Raw genomic sequence first — 16,588 nt, forward strand, 5'->3', positions numbered from 1 at the left:
TTTTTTTTCTTATTACACCCATTCATCAATGTAAAATGTTGATGAAAAATGAATGTACAGATCTCTTCAAACTTGTAATTAGTTTCATTGTTCAAAGGAGATTTTAGGTTTCTTAGTGATTGAGCCGTAGCTGTTAACACAAATGTATAGACTTATTGTAAAAGTAATGCAGTCAGAAGGCTAATTCATCTTTTGGTACTTGGCATAGTAATCACTTCCTAGCAGATCGTAATGCTCCTCGAAAGAAATATTTAAAATATTATGGCAAGTTCCCAACAAAGGGAGCGCCTTTTGATAATAGAAACACATTAAATAACAGATGGTAACAGGTAACAAAAGCAACAATCTACATGAATAAGACTAATACTACGACGGATATGGTGCTCCAGACTACCACCAAGCCTAATCCTATCAAAAAGCAAGATAACGCTCTACTGCCTACTAACCTTCTACCCTAATCTACGACCTTCATACCCTTCTATCTAAGGTCATGTCTTCAGTAAGTTGAAGTTGCACTATGTCCTATCCGATCACCTCTCCCCAATACTTCTTTGATCGACCTCTGCCTCTCCTCGAACCCACTATATCCAACTTCTCACACCTCTTCATTGGGGCATATACACATCTCCTTTTCACATGTCCAAACTATCTTAGTCATGCTTCCCTCATCTTCTTCACCATTGAGGCAACTCCCACCTTGTCCCTGATATCCTCATCCCTAATTTATCGCTCATAGTATGCTCACACATCCATCTCAACATTCTCATTTTCGCAACTTGCATCTTCTTAGCATGAGAGTTCTTGACTGACCAAAACGCAACACATACAACAAAGTCAGTCTAACCACCACTCTATAGAACTTACCTTTAAGTTTTGATAGTACATTTTCATCACACAAGACTCTGGAGGCAAGCCTCAATATCTTCCCCATAGCACCAATATGATGTGTGACATCATTGTCGATATCCCCAATTCCTTATATAAAAGATCCAAAATACTGAAAATTTCTCTCTCTTGGGGATAGCCTGTATATCAAGCCTCAGTTCCGTGCTTGCCTCATGCGCTGCATCACTGAATTCGCACCCCAAATATTCTATTTTGTTCCAACTCAACATGGACCCCTTAGACTCCAGAGTTTGTCTCTACACCTCCAAACAAATGTTTACTCGGCCATGAGTCTCATCAATCAGTACAATGTCATATACCAATAATATACATCATCACACCTCACCATGAATATGCTGCATCAATTCATCAATCACCAAGGAAAATAGAAACGAGTTAAGTGTTGATCCCTGGTACCACGCCATCTCGACTAGAAAGTGCTCTGAGTCTGCTCCCACTATTCTTACCCGAGTCTTGGCTCTATTAGTTATGTCCTTCATCACCCTAATGTAAGCCACTAGTACACTTTTGGCCTGCCAACATCTACATAGGACTTCCCTCGAGACTTTATCTTCTGTTTATTCGAAGTCAGTAGACACCATATGTAAGTCCCTTTACCATTCTCTGTACTAATCCACATGTCAACTCACAAGATGAATGGTTTCTGAGTAAGTTTGTAATATTTGGAGGGCTTAAATTGAACACACATATGTCTGAGAAGAATATTGACTTCTCCGAAAGTTAGCATAAGATAGCTTGCAATATACTAGGCACTCTTTCTTTTTCAATGTTGTTTCCTATTTTTCTAACAAAAAATACAATCACTTTTTGTTCTTAAATTACCTTCTAAAAATACTTGACATTTCTCTCATGATTTTTCTAAAGGCAAAAGTTAGGTCAAGAAGAAATTAAGTTAAATCACTCAAAAAATTATATCATTTGTCATGCATGAGTGGTATATTCCACATAAAGTCAGAAATGGCCTACAAATCCAGCCTTTAAACCTCAAGATGAAATGACACAAAAGGTGAGATAAGGTAACAAGTTGAAATATTTGAATGGTTACTTTTTCCCTCTTGCCTGATTTATTGGGCAACAAATCAAAGTTCATGGATGACTCATTCAGCAACCACAACTTAACTTTAATGTAATATATAAATCCGTGTCATTATATTGTCAACCTTGATCATACAAGACTAATAAAACTAACTTGAGATAATATTACTATACACCAAAAGCCTTCTCTTACTTTTATTCAACTTGTAAAAGCAGCTTACATCAGAAAGCAAATCTTCCAACTCAAAAGATGACAACACCACATGTGCACACAAATCTTGATAATAAAATAAGACACAGTAATTAGAAAGACAGATAAAAGAAGACATTTTAAAAACCTTTGCAGCAAATTGAGAAATATTCAACTTTGATGACCCTAGCTGACTCATGCATCACTAGTAGTTTAAAGATTCATCAACTTGTCCCAAACTGCTGTGTATATATATAGTGCTGCAAGAAATGTTCTTAAACCATCAAGCAAAAACATAATAATATCTCAGTTACCTTCACAATATAACAAATCTCTTCAAAATCAGAAGTCACAATGAAGAACTTCCTCAGTGGAAATGAGGTTGGTGTTCCCATGAGTTCAGCAGTATGCTCATTTGAACGGCAGCAAAAAAGACTACTGTCTCTATCTGCAACTTCAAAGCACTTGCCTAAAATAAAGCAAAGTGAGTATTTTCCCTCGAAGAATAATCAACTTGCTCTTTTATTAGTTATAAAGAGTATTAATGACCTCTAAGAAGAGATCATTAAAATTAAATATTCTTGAATATGCAGGAAAATCTGTAATTAGTAAGATGAACAAACTTGGAGAAAGGATGGACTGTCTTGCACAAGGCATCCGTGAGCATGGTGAGCACTTATATTCATGATGAAGACTTAAAAAGAACAATAAAAAATTTACAGAGACAATCATTTGTTTAAGTTGAAAATTAGTATTTCAAAGTTGAAATTGTTTACGGACATCAGGAGGAAATGAAAAAAGTTGAAGTATTGTGAATGAAAACCGTCATCCCACTAGAAAAACTCCTTAAACAAGTTTTTTATTACTTTCACCACTATTTCAAATACTGAAGTTCAATATTTATAAATATAGCACCAAACATAAACTTGCAAATAATGACATCAGTATTTGTGAAATCATGGCCAAACACAAGTGGTAATCTAAACAACAGCAGATAAAGAGAGCCAGGATGTACAAAATTTTGTGCAATAAGCACTATTCATATGTATTACAGAAAGTACTGATTGTAAAGTCCTTAATTTTCAACTTTAATTGTGCAGTGAGCCTTAGCCCGAAGCTAACGGAGACTGTGAAGGGAAAATTGAGCCTTGGGGCAAAAATTCTTCAAGTAGGAGGATTGGAGAAAATATTTAAGCAGAAGTTTAGTGTTAAAGATGATGAAGAGCTATTGAATGTTTCTCAATGCTATTTATCAACTACAGCTGGTCCAATAGCAGGCCTTCTCTTCATCTCTACCGAAAAGATTGCTTTCAGCAGTGAGAGATCAATAAAGCTCTTATCTCCAACTGGAAAGTTGCTTAGAATCTACTATAACGTACCACTCTGCTCCTCTTTTCTTCCAACTCTTAATTTGTATCCACGTAAAGCATAATCTAATAAGCCGGTTCACAATTGCAGGTATCGATCCCAATAAGTAAGACAATGAAAGCAAAAGAGAGTGAAAATAGGGAAAAGCCATCACAGAAGTATATACAAGTAATTACAGAGGATGATTTTGAGTTCTGGTTTATGGGATTCCTTAATCATCAAAAAACTCTGAGATATCTGCAGCAGGCAATTTCAAGTAGTTCAAGCAGCTAAGAAGACAGCTTCTTCTTCATTAGGAAATACGCCAATTCATCAATGTAAAATATAGATGCAAAAATGAATGTAAAGATCTTTTCAAACTTGTAATTAGCTCAATTCCTCAAAGGAGGCTTTAGGTTTCTTAGGCTTTGAGCTGTTGCTGCCAACACAAATGTATAGAATTATTGTAAAACTAATGCAGTCAGAAGGCTAATTCATCTTTTGGGACTTGGCATAGTCAGCACTTCCTAAGTGAACACTTGAGTAGCAGATCAAAATGCTCCTCGAGTAGCATATTTAAAATATTATGTTAAGTTCCCAACAAAGGGAGCTCCCCTTGATAATAGAAATACAGTAAATAACAGATGGTAACAGATAAATATATCAAGAAACTACATGAATAAGACTAATACTACAACCAACACGGTGCTCCAGACTACCAACAAGCCTAATCCCGTCAAAAAACAAGACAACGCTCCAATGCTTACTAGTCTTCTACCCTAATCTGCAACGTTCATACCCTCCTATCTAAGGTCATGTATTCAGTACGCTGAAGTTGCATCATGTCTGATTTGATCACCTCTCCCCAATACTTCTTTCGTCTACCTCTACCTCTCCTTGTACCCACTATATCCAACATCTTACACTTGGTCATTGGGGCATCTACAAATCTCCTTTTTCACATGCCCAAACCATCTCAGTGTTGCTTCTCTCATCTTGTCCACCACAAAGGGAACTCCCACCTTGTTCCCGATATCCTCATTCCTAATCTATCGCTCTTAGTATGCCCACACATCACATCTATCTCAACATCCTCATTTCCGCAACTTCCATCTTTTGAAATGAGAGTTCTTGACTGACCAAGACTTTGCCCCATACAACAAAGTTTGTCTAACTATCACTCTACAAAACTTACCTTTAAGTTTTGATGGTACCTTTTCATCACATAAGACTCTAGAGGCAAGCTCCATATCATCTACACCAACTACTTAACTTTAATGTCATGTATAAATCCGTGTCATTATCTTGTCAACCTTGATCATACAAGACTGATAAAGCTAACTTGAGATAAATCTTTTACTCAACTAGTAAAAGAAGCATACATCAGAAAGTAAATCTGCCAACTCAAAAGTTGACAACACCACATGTGCAAACAAATCTTAATAATAAAATAAGGCAGCATGAGATAGTTTACTGTAATTAAAAAGACAAATAAAAGAAGACATTTTAAAAACCTTTGCAGCAAATTGAGAAATATTCTATTTTGCTGACCCATAGCTGACTCATGCAAACAGTTAATAGTTAAAAGATTCATCAACTTTGCCCAAACTGCAGTGTATATATATAGTGCTGCAAGGAATGTTCTTAAACCATCAACCATAACATAATAATATCTCAGTTACCTTCACAATATAGCAACTCTCTTCAAAATCCGAAGTCACAATGAAGAACTTACTCGGTAGAAATGAGGTGGGTGTTCCCATGAGTTCAGCAGTATACTCATTTGAACGGCAGCCAAACAGACTACTGTCTCTATCTGCCTGTCAAGACCGTCTTCCATCCGAAACTTCAAAACACTTACCTAAAATAAAGCAAAGTAAGTTTTTTCCCTCGAAGAATATTCGACTTGTTCATGTACTAGTTATAGAGAGTATTAATGACCCTCGAAGAAGAGATCTCTAAAATTAGCTATTCTTGAATATGCAGGAAAATCTGTAATTAGTAAGATGAACAAACTTGGAGAAAGGATGGACTATCTTGCACAAGGCATCCGCGAGCATGGTGAGCATTTATATTCAAGATGAAGACTTAAAAAAACAATCGAAAATTTACCGTGACAATATTTTATTTAAGTTTAAAACTAGTATTTCGAAGTTGAAATTGTGTGCGGACATGAGTTTACTTGGAAAAGAAAAGGTTGAAGTATTTTGAATGAAAACTATCATCTTACTAGAAAAATTCCTAAAATAAGTTTTTAAATAATTTTACCACTATTTCATATACTGAAGTTCAATAGTTATAAATATGGAGCCAAACATCAACTTTCAAATAATGACATCAGTATTTGCAAGTGAAATCATGGCCAAACACAGGTCGTAATCTAATCATCAACAGATAAAGACAGCCAAGATGTACAAAATTTTGTGCAATAAGCACTATTAATATGTATGACAGAAAGTACTGAGTGTAAAGTCCTTAATGTTTCAACTTTAATTCTGCAGTGAGCCTTGGTCCGAAGCTAACGGAAACTGTGAAGGGAAAATTGTGCCTTGGAGCAAAAATTCTTCAAGTAGGAGGGTTGGAGAAAATATTCAAACAGAAGTTTAGTGTTAAAGATGATGAAGAGCTATTGAATGTTTCTCAATGCTATTTATCAACGACAGCTGGTCCAATAGCAGGCCTTCTCTTCATCTCTACCGATAAGATTGCGTTCTGCAGTGAGAGATCAATCAAGTTCTTATCTCCAACTGGAAAGTTGCTTAGAATCTACTATAAGGTACCACTCTGCTCCATATTCCAACTCTTAATTTTGTATCCACGTAAAGCATAATCTAATAAGCCGGTTCATAATTGCAGGTATCGATCCCAATAAGTAAGACAATGAAAGCAAAAGAGAGTGAAAATAGGGAAAAACCATCACAGAACTCTGAGATATCTGCATCAGAGGATGATTTTGAGTTCTGGTTTATGGGATTCCTTAATCATCAAAAGACTCTGAGATATCTGCACCAGGCAATTTCAAGTACTTCAAGCAGCTAAGAAGACAACATATTTTCGTTTCTTTTTTCATTTTTTTTCTTATTACACCCATTCATCAATGTAAAATGAATGTACAGATCTCTTCAAACTTGTAATTAGCTCCATTGTTCAAAGGAGATTTTAGGTTTCTTAGTCTTTGAGTCGTAGCTGTTAACACGAATGTATACGCATATTGTAAAAGTAATGCAGTCAGAAAGCTAATTCAACTTTTGGGACTTGGCATTGTCATCACTTCCTAGCAGATCGTAATGCTCCTCGAAAAACATATTCAAAATTTTATGGCAAGTTCTCAACAAGGGGAGAGATTATCCTCCTTTAGGTATAGACAGTCCATAGAAAAATAAGAAGAGGAATGTGTTCTAAATCCAAATGCTCTTGGATGGGTAGTCGAATTGGGGGATAAATCTTTTTTGCTCCTTTATATAGAATCTAATCAATCACTTTGAGATCATGAGAACCTTGTGATTTGATATAAATTTCATTTATTTTATTTTATCAGGTAAATATTTTCATTATTAACAAGGCCAAAAAAGGCCATATACAAGAGGTATACCAACCAGTAAAGGACCTACACAAAGATATGGTTCTTTACAAAGGACACATAATCCTCTATACAACCCGTAACTACACGGGTGCACCAAAAACAAATAAGGGATTGGAGACTACTCTTCAACTGCCAAAAACTCAATTCTACCCCTTTGAAAGACCTCAAATTTCTCTCTCAGACGATCCACATCAATGCCCTAGGAACAACATTCTAGGCCCTGCATTTTCTCCTGCTTCTTCCAGCTTTCCAGTAAAACAACAGTTCTTTCACAGTTCTCGGCATTCCCCATGACATTACAAATCAGCTTAACATGTCCTACCATGGTCCCATGGCCAAGCTACAATGTAGCAGAAGATCATCTACGTCTTCGTCCCATCTCCTCGCATAAGTAATACCAGCTGATGCAAATAACTTTTGTTTTCCTAAGGTTCTTTGTCGTCAAGATCACCCGTCTAGCAGCTAACCAAGTGTAAAAGCACACCTTCCTCGGAACCTTGGGAATCTGAATAGACTTAACAGGAAAACCCTCCTTAACCCTCACTAAAAGCTTCTCACCGAAGACTTGATAGGAAAAACACCATTGTTTCCCAACCTCCATCTTATCGAAACGGTTCTGTCACCTGCCTCACAATGCTGACGGAGTACCAGTAGCATCCTTTCAAACTCATTCACCTCCCAATCCTGGAAAGCTCTCCTAAACCTCAAATCCCAAAATGTTACTTCTGCTTGTCCCCGGGGACATCTGTTGGCTACCGCCTCCCTATGACAAGATATCCAATAAAAGCTTGGAAACTCAACTTTAAGCGACATGTCTCCCACTTTTCTTACCCGAGTCTTGGATCTATTATACATGTCCTTCATCGCCTTAATGTAAGCCCCCAAGACACCTTTAGCCTCCAAACATCAACATATGACTTCCCTCGGGACTTTTGTCTTATGCCTTTTCTAGGTCAATAGACACCATATGTAAGTCCCTCTTCCATTCCTATACTTCTCCTCTAGTCAACTCACAAGATGAATGGCTTCTGAGTATGTTGGTAATATGTGAAGGGATTAAATTGAACACACATTTGTCTATTAAGAGAATGGCTTTTCCAGAAAGTTCGTGTAAAATAGCTTGCAATATACTAGGCACTCTTTTTTTCTCAATGTTGTTTCCTATTTCTCTAAACAGAAAATACAAGCACTTTTTTATCTTAAATTACCTTCTAAAAATACTTGACATTTCTCTCATGATTTTTCAAAGGCAACAGTTGGTGTAGAAGAAGATAAGTTAAATTACTCAAAAAAATTATATCATTTGTCATGCATGTATGGTATGTTCCACATAAATACAGAAATGGCCTACAAAACCTGCCTTTACACCTCAAGATGATGAGACGAAAAAAAAGGTCAGATAAGGTAACTGCGTTAAAAGAGAAATTATTATAATCTAGAACAGTTGGCCCTATGTAACAGGTTGAAATAGTTGAATGGCTACTTTTCCCCTTTGCCTGATTTATTGAGCAGCAAATCAAAGTTCATAGATGACTCATTCATGATCAACAACCACTACTTAACTTTAATGTCATTAACCCGTGTTATTATGTTGTCAACCTAGATCATACAAAACTAATAAAGCTACCTTGAGATAATTTTACTATGCACCAAAAAGCTTCTCTTACTTTTACTCAACTTGTAAAAGCAGGTTACATCAGAAAGCAAATCTTCCAACTCAAAAGTTGACAACACCACATGTGCACATAAATCTTAATAGTAAAATAAGGCAGAATGAGATAGTTTACTGTAATTGAAATGACAGCTAAAAGAAGACATTTTCAAAATCTTTGCAGAAAATTGAGAAATATTCTATTTTGATGACCCATAGCTGACTCATGCACCAATTAGTAGTTAAAAGATTCATCCACTTCTCCCAAACTGATGTGTATATATATAGTGCTGCAAGGAATGTTCTTAAACCATCAACAAAAAACGTAATAATATCTCAGTTACCTTCACAATATAGCAATTCTCTTCAAAAATCAGAAGTCACAATGAAGAACTTACTTGGTCGAAATGAGGTTGGTGTTTCCATGAGTTCAGCAGTATACTCATTTGAACGGCAGCCAAAAAGACTACTGTCTCTATCTGCTTGCCAAAACCATCTTCCGTCTGCAACTCTAAAACACTTGTCGAAAATAAAGCAAAGTGAGTATTTTACCTCGAAGGATAATCATTTTGTTCTTGTATTAGTTATAAAGAGTATTAATGACCCTAGAAGAAGAGATCATTAAAATTATATATTCTTGAATATGCAGGAAAATCTGTAATTAGTAAGATGAACAAACTTGGAGAAAGGATGGACTGTCTTGCACAAGGCATCCGTGAGCATGGTGAGCACTTATATTCATGATGAAAACTTAAAATGAACAATCGAAAATTTACCAAGACAATATTTTATTTAAGTTTAAAACTAGTATTTCGAAGTTGAAATTGTGTGCGGACATGAGTTTACTTCGAAAAGTAAAGGTTGAAGAATTGTGAATGAAAACAATCATCCCACAAGAAAAATTCCTAAAACAAGTTTTTAAAATAATTTTACCACTATTTCAAATACTGAAGTTCAATATTTATAAATATGGTGCCAAACATCAACTTTCAAATAATGACATCAGTATTTGCAAGTGAAATCATGGCCAAACACAAGTGCAAATCTCATGACAACGGATAAAGGGCGTCAAGATGTACAAAATTTTGTGCAATAAGCACTATTTACATGTATGACAGAAAGTACTGATGTGAAGTCCTTAATGTTTCAACTTTAATTGTGCAGTGAGCCTTAGCCCGAAGCTAACGGACACTGTGAAGGGAAAATTGAGCCTTGGAGCAAAAATTCTTCATGTAGGAGGGTTGGAGAAAATATTCAAGCAGAAGTTTAGTGTTAAAGATGACGAAGAGTTATTGAATGTTTCTCAATGCTATTTATCAACTACATCTGGGGCAATAGCAGGCCTTCTCTTCATCTCTACCGATAAGATTGCTTTCTGCAGTGAGAGATCAATAAAGTTCTTATCTCCAACTGGAAAGTTGCTTAGAATCTACTATAAGGTACCACTTTTCTCCGTTTTTCTTCCAACTCTTAATTTGTATCCACGTAAAGCATAATCTAATAAGCTGGTTCACAATTGCAGGTATCGATCCCAATAAGTAAGACAATGAAAGCAAAAGAGAGTGAAAATAGGGAAAAGCCATCACAGAAGTATATACAAGTAATTACAGAGGATGATTTTGAGTTCTGGTTTATGGGATTCCTTAATCATCAAAAGACTCTGAGGTATCTGCACCACGCAATTTCAAGTACTTCAAGCAGCTAAGAAGATAAAACATTTTTTTCATTTTTTTTTCCTAATACGCCCATTCATCAATGAATGTACAGATCTCTTCAAACATGTAACTAGCTCCATTCCTCAATTGAGGCTTTTGAGTTTTTTAGGCTTTGAGCCGTAGCTGTCAACACAAATGTATAAATTTATTGTAAAATTAATGCAGTCAGATTCATCTTTTGGGACTTGGCATAGTCATCACTTCCTATTTGACCGTTTGAGTAGCAGATCGTTACGGGAACCCAAATTTGAGGTAGTGTTCATTCTAACATAACAAGTTCAATGGGTAATAACAAGGTACTTTGTGTTGTTAAAGCACTTATCCCTCTTATAGAAAATGACTGTAATGCATATTACTCTCTGAGGAGCTAAGGTATTGTTAAATAGCTGATATAACAGGAAACAGTGACAAACTCTATAATGCAACCTGTTACCATAAAAAGTTGGATAAATTCTTAAAGGGATTAGTAAATGTCTAGAGTAGCAGGGTACATATTAACTAACTCCACTTATATAAATACTAGTTTTACGGAACGTGCGTTACACGTTTAACTCAAAGTACATAATACAAATCTTATATTGCAAATGATATAGTTAAATAATATATATTTTATTTCACTTTTTCAGTACAATAAAATAAAAATCAAAACATATAAAAAAAGTAACAACTCATAAGTTAAAGGCTAAAAAATCTTACAAACATGATACATATTTTAGTGACATATAACACCTTAATTTAAATACTCATTGAATAGACAATAAGAAATAAACTGATGCGCATATATTGAATCCCATCATGATCAATCCAAATACACAAAAATCTTATAAAATTTGCTTCGGCTCAACCACATGTACATTAAAAAGTAAGAAAGTAGAAAAGGGAGATAATTGTATATTAATTAGTATAGCGACATAAACCTAAAAATATGATAACATTAAGTTATCAATTAATATACTTTGTTAATTAAGTACCTGAAACTAAAATTAGTGGAGAAGAAGAAATTAACTAAATAAGAAGAGCTTGTGCAGACTGTAGTGAGAAAAAGATCATAACTCATAAGCACAAATAGAGATCTTTAATAAGAACAATGAAAATTGAAATGCAAATGATGAATCAGTTGGAAGGGAATAGAAAATAATAATAATAATAATAATAATAATAATAATAATAATAATAATAATAATAATAATAATAATAATAATAATAATAATAATAATAATAATAATAATAATAATAATAATAATAATAATAATAATAATAATAATAATAATAATAATAATAATAATAATAATAATAATAATAATAATAATAATAATAATAATAATAATAATAATAATAATAATAATAATAATAATAATAATAATAATAATAATAATAATAATAATAATAATAATAATAATAATAATAATAATAATAATAATAATAATAATAATAATAATAATAATAATAATAATAATAATAATAATAATAATAATAATAATAATAATAATAATAATAATAATAATAATAATAATAATAATAATAATAATAATAATAATAATAATAATAATAATAATAATAATAATAATAATAATAATAATAATAATAATAATAATAATAATAATAATAATAATAATAATAATAATAATAATAATAATAATAATAATAATAATAATAATAATAATAATAATAATAATAATAATAATAATAATAATAATAATAATAATAATAATAATAATAATAATAATAATAATAATAATAATAATAATAATAATAATAATAATAATAATAATAATAATAATAATAATAATAATAATAATAATAATAATAATAATAATAATAATAATAATAATAATAATAATAATAATAATAATAATAATAATAATAATAATAATAATAATAATAATAATAATAATAATAATAATAATAATAATAATAATAATAATAATAATAATAATAATAATAATAATAATAATAATAATAATAATAATAATAATAATAATAATAATAATAATAATAATAATAATAATAATAATATATGAATGATATGATGATGATATATACATTGTTTTATCTATCATAACTTTTCAAAATTTTCCATTGAGAATTATGATCATGATTTAAAACAATATCAATGTACTCATTTATCAAGAAAATAACAATTTAATTATTAAATGGCTTAAGGACTTAAATTCTACCATTATGTAACTAAATTATTTGTATTTAATTAAATAATTAATCCAATTTTTATTTAGTAAAAGGACAAAATGGTAATTCAACTTTTCACTTTGAAGCTTCCCACTTATAATAATATATGATTGAAGCAGTGCCGCTTCAAATAAGATCTAAAAGGTTGGTCTTGTAAATATTAACGGGATCAAGACTGAGTAGATGGTCTTAAAAGTGCTAAGAGCAAATACTGGTTAGTTTGCTACTAAATATTATTACGTGTGTGGTACTCCCAGCTTGACATAATAAAACATTCAAATCTTAGGATACCATATACTTGGTCAAACTTTAAAATTTTACACTAATGGAAAGTTCAAATCTATATAAGATACTTTCTGGTATGTATGATTTTATAAGATATATTACAAATTATCTGGGGATTGTGTTTTTTTTTTCTTGAGAAAGGTAACATTTACTTCTATATATCCACAGATTCATCAAAAGACTCTGAGATATCTGCACCAAGCAATTTCAATTCTTTTTTCTTTTCTTATTTTTTCTTCTTATGCGCATTCATCAATGTAAAATGTTGATGCAAAACGAATGTACAGATCTGTTCAAACTTGTAGTTAGCTCCTTTGCTCAAAGGAGATTTTAGGTGTTTTAGGATTTGAGTTGTTAACACAAATGTATAGACTTATTGTGAAAGTAATGCAGTCAGAAGGCTAATTAATCTTTTGGGACTTCGCATCGTGATCACTTCCTAGCAAATCGCACTGTTACTCGAAAGACATATTTAAGATATTATGGAAAGTTTCCAACAAGGGGAGCCCCCTTAATATTTTTCACCTCAAGAATTTCTTAGGCAGAATTCGCATAATTAATACTGTGAGGATTGAGCTGTCAAAAGAGATTATCCAAATGCTCTTGGATGGGTAGTCGAATTGGGGGATAAATCTTTTTTTCTCCTTTATATAGAATCTAATCAATCTTTTAGAGATCATGAGAACCTTGTGATTTGATATAATTTATTTATTTTTATCAGGTAAATATTTTCATTATTAACAACACCAAAAAAGGGCATATACAAGAGGTATACCTACCAGTAAAGGACCTACACAAAGATATGGTTCTATACAAAAGACACCCAATCCTCTATACAACCCGTAACTACATGGGTGCAAAAAACAAATAAGGGATCGGAGACTACTCCTCAACAGCCAAAAACTCGATTAATGCCATAGGAACAACATTCTATGCCCTGCACCTTTCTCCTGCTTCTTCCAGATTTCCAGTAAAACAACAAATCTTTCACAATTTTTGGAATTGCCCATGACATTACAAACCAGCTGAACATGTCCCACCACAGTCTCGTGGCCTAGCTACAATGTAGCAGAAGATGATTTACGTCTTCGCCAGCCTCCTTGCATAAGTAATACCAGCTGATGCAAATAACTTTTGTTTTCCTAAGGTTCTTCGACGTCAAGATCACCCCTCTAGCAGCTAACAAAGTGAAAAGGCACACCTTCCTCGGAACCTTGGGAATCCGAATAGACTTAACAGGAAAACCCTCCTCAACTCTCAATAAAAGCTTCTAATAGAAGGCTTGACAGAAAAAACACCATCGTTTCCCAACTTTCATCTCGTCGAATCGGGCCTGTCAGCTGCCTCGCAATGCTGATGCAGTAACAGTAACATCCTTTCAAACTCATTCACCTCCCAATCCTGGTGAGCTCTCCTGAACCTCAAATCCTAAAACACTACTTCCCCATGTGTCCCTGGGGACATCTGTTGGACTACTGCTCCCAGCTAAAAACTTTCCCGACAGTCACTCAAGCACTTTCACATAACAAAAAAGCAAAGTGTATCGTATCTCATTCCATCCGAATAGGTTTCAAAGCAATCAGTACAGCGCAACAGAGGAGCCCATTCAGTATCGTCTTTGTTTGTGAATATTAATGTGTCCTATCTTCATGCTATATTATTCCCATTGATTGTGATCAAACTGTGTTCCGAGTGTCTTTATAGAGAAGAGAGAAATCTTCCCTTAAGATAGTCAGGGATAAACCGCTCTACAGAACAGGGGACAGGAAGGGAAGTAAAAACCCCGATAAGATTAAGCAATCAGCCGCTGTCACTGACCGGGACACAGATACAAATGGTGGAGTACTATTCTACCACAACGAGACAGGAATCATCGAATCGAAGGTCGAATAGAAAGCATTCCCCCCAGTTGAGAGGCTCCATTTGACAAGACATCCCATAAAAGCTCGGAAACTCATCTTTAAGCCACATGTCTCCCACTTTTCTTACCCGAGTCTGGGCTCTATTATCTGTGTCCTCCATTGTGTTAAAGTAATCCCCCAAGACATCGTTAGCCTCCCGACATCTACATAGGACTTCCCTTGGGACCATATGTAAGTCCCTCTTCCATTCCTAAACTTTTCCTCCCTCTAGTTATCTCACAAGAAGAATGGCTTCTGAGTAAGTTGGTAATATGTGAAGGGATAAAATTGAACACACATCTGTTTGTAACAGAGAAAGACTTCCCCGAAAAGTTAGCGTAAGATAGCTTGCAATATACTAGGCACTCTTTCTTTTTCAATGTTTCCCTATTTTCTAACAGAAAATACAATCACTTTTGTTCTTAAATTACCTTCTAAAAATACTTGGCATTTCTCTCATGATTTTTTCAAAAGCAAAAGTTGGTCAAGAAGAAAATAAGTTAGATTACTCAAAAAATATTATATCATTTGTCATGCTTGTATGGTATGTTCCACATAAAGTCAGAAATGGCCTACAAATCCTGCCTTTACAAGTCAAGATGAGATGCTAAAAAGGGCAAGATAGGGTAACTGCCTTATAAGAGAAGCTAATATAAACTAGAACTGTTGGCCCTATGTAACACATTGAAATATTTGAATGGATCCTCTTTTTCCTTTGCCTGATCTATTAAGCAACAAATCAACGTTCATGGATGACTCATTCATGACCCACAACCACTACTTAACTTTAATGTCATATATAAATCCGTGTCATTATCTTGTCAACCTTTGTCATACAAGACTAATAATTTTACTATGCACCAAAAGCCTTCTCTTACTTTTACTCAACTTGTAAAAGCAGCTTACATCATAAAGAAAATCTTCCAACTCAAAAGTTGACAACACCACATGTGCACACAAATCTTGAATAATAAACTAAGACAGCATGAGATAGTTTACAGTAATAAAAAAGACAGATAAAAGAAGACATTTTAAATTGAGAAATATTCTACTTTGATGACCCTAGCTGACTCATGCAACAGTTAGTAGTTAAAAGATTCATCAACTTTGCCCAAACTGCTGTGTATATATATAGTGCAGCAAGGAATGTTCTTAAACCATCAACAAAAAACATAATAATATCTCAGTTACCTTCACAATATAGCAAATCTCTTCAAAATCAGAAGTCACAATGAAGAACTTACTCGGTAGAAATGAGGTGGGTGTTCCCATGAGTTCAGCAGTATACTCATTTGAACGGCAGCCAAAAAGACTACTGTCTCTATCTGCTTGCCAAGACCATCTTCCATCTGCAACTCTAAAGCACTTGTCGAAAATAAAGCAAAGTGAGTATTTTACCTCGAAGGATAATCATTTTGTTCTTGTATTAGTTATAAAGAGTATTAATGACCCTAGAAGAAGAGATCATTAAAATTATATATTCTTGAATATGCAGGAAAATCTGTAATTAGTAAGATGAACAAACTTGGAGAAAGGATGGACTGTCTTGCACAAGGTATCCGCGAGCATGGTGAGCACTTATATTCATGATGAAAACTTAAAAAGAACAATCGAAAATTTACCAAGACAATATATTATTTAAGTTTAAAACTAGTATTTCGAAGTTGAAATTGTGTGCGGACATGAGTTTACTTCGAAAAGTAAAGGTTGAAGAATTGTGAATGAAAACAATCATCCCACAAGAAAAATTCCTAGAACAAGTTTTTAAATAATTTTACCACTATTTCA

At 33.5% G+C, this 16,588-nt stretch overlaps 3 protein-coding genes across 5 annotated transcripts in view; all 3 read left to right on the forward strand.

Moving 5' to 3' along the window:
• Positions 1 to 3,978, forward strand: part of LOC107063002 (putative GEM-like protein 8) — a 5,380-nt gene extending 1,402 nt beyond the window's left edge. Inside the window, exons 1-4 of one of the 2 annotated variants that reach the window (XM_015314360.1) lie at positions 2,426 to 2,615; positions 2,725 to 2,799; positions 3,232 to 3,506; positions 3,590 to 3,978. In XM_015314360.1, coding sequence (XP_015169846.1) covers positions 2,486 to 2,615; positions 2,725 to 2,799; positions 3,232 to 3,506; positions 3,590 to 3,772 — 663 coding nt within the window. In that variant the 5' untranslated portion in view covers positions 2,426 to 2,485 and the 3' untranslated portion in view covers positions 3,773 to 3,978. Of the gene's footprint in view, positions 1 to 2,425; positions 2,616 to 2,724; positions 2,800 to 3,231; positions 3,507 to 3,589 lie in introns of those variants that run through there. The other variant, XM_015314361.1, reaches the window with a different exon arrangement.
• LOC102583017 (putative GEM-like protein 8) overlaps positions 1 to 6,577 on the forward strand; it is a 24,266-nt gene extending 17,689 nt beyond the window's left edge. The window contains exons 1-4 of one of the 2 annotated variants that reach the window (XM_015314357.1): positions 5,087 to 5,354; positions 5,465 to 5,539; positions 5,980 to 6,254; positions 6,335 to 6,577. In XM_015314357.1, the coding sequence (XP_015169843.1) occupies positions 5,201 to 5,354; positions 5,465 to 5,539; positions 5,980 to 6,254; positions 6,335 to 6,517 (687 nt within the window). In that variant the 5' untranslated portion in view covers positions 5,087 to 5,200 and the 3' untranslated portion in view covers positions 6,518 to 6,577. Of the gene's footprint in view, positions 1 to 5,086; positions 5,355 to 5,464; positions 5,540 to 5,979; positions 6,255 to 6,334 lie in introns of those variants that run through there. The other variant, XM_015314358.1, reaches the window with a different exon arrangement.
• A 2,511-nt stretch (positions 6,578 to 9,088) lies between these two features.
• On the forward strand, positions 9,089 to 10,611 carry LOC107063001 (GEM-like protein 7). The gene is made up of 4 exons (XM_015314356.1): positions 9,089 to 9,251; positions 9,362 to 9,436; positions 9,877 to 10,151; positions 10,235 to 10,611. The coding sequence occupies exons 1-4, from the start codon at positions 9,098 to 9,100 to the stop codon at positions 10,415 to 10,417; spliced, it is 687 nt and encodes a 228-aa protein (XP_015169842.1). The 5' UTR covers positions 9,089 to 9,097; the 3' UTR covers positions 10,418 to 10,611.
• Positions 10,612 to 16,588: the final 5,977 nt, after the last annotated feature.

The sequence above is a fragment of the Solanum tuberosum genome, unplaced genomic scaffold (genome assembly GCF_000226075.1).
Source record: "Solanum tuberosum cultivar DM 1-3 516 R44 unplaced genomic scaffold, SolTub_3.0 scf00296, whole genome shotgun sequence".
Taxonomy (NCBI): Eukaryota; Viridiplantae; Streptophyta; class Magnoliopsida; order Solanales; family Solanaceae; genus Solanum; species Solanum tuberosum.

What these genes read in the sequence shown, in the direction of transcription:
- LOC107063001 (XM_015314356.1), top strand. Translation starts at nt 9,098, where the DNA reads ATGAAGAACTTACTTGGTCGAAATGAGGTTGGTGTTTCCATGAGTTCA. An exon ending in ACAAGGCATCCGTGAGCATG is followed by an intron (nt 9,437 to 9,876) that starts GTGAGCACTTAT and finishes TTAATTGTGCAG; the next exon opens with TGAGCCTTAGCCCGAAGCTA. An exon ending in TGCTTAGAATCTACTATAAG is followed by an intron (nt 10,152 to 10,234) that starts GTACCACTTTTC and finishes TCACAATTGCAG; the next exon opens with GTATCGATCCCAATAAGTAA.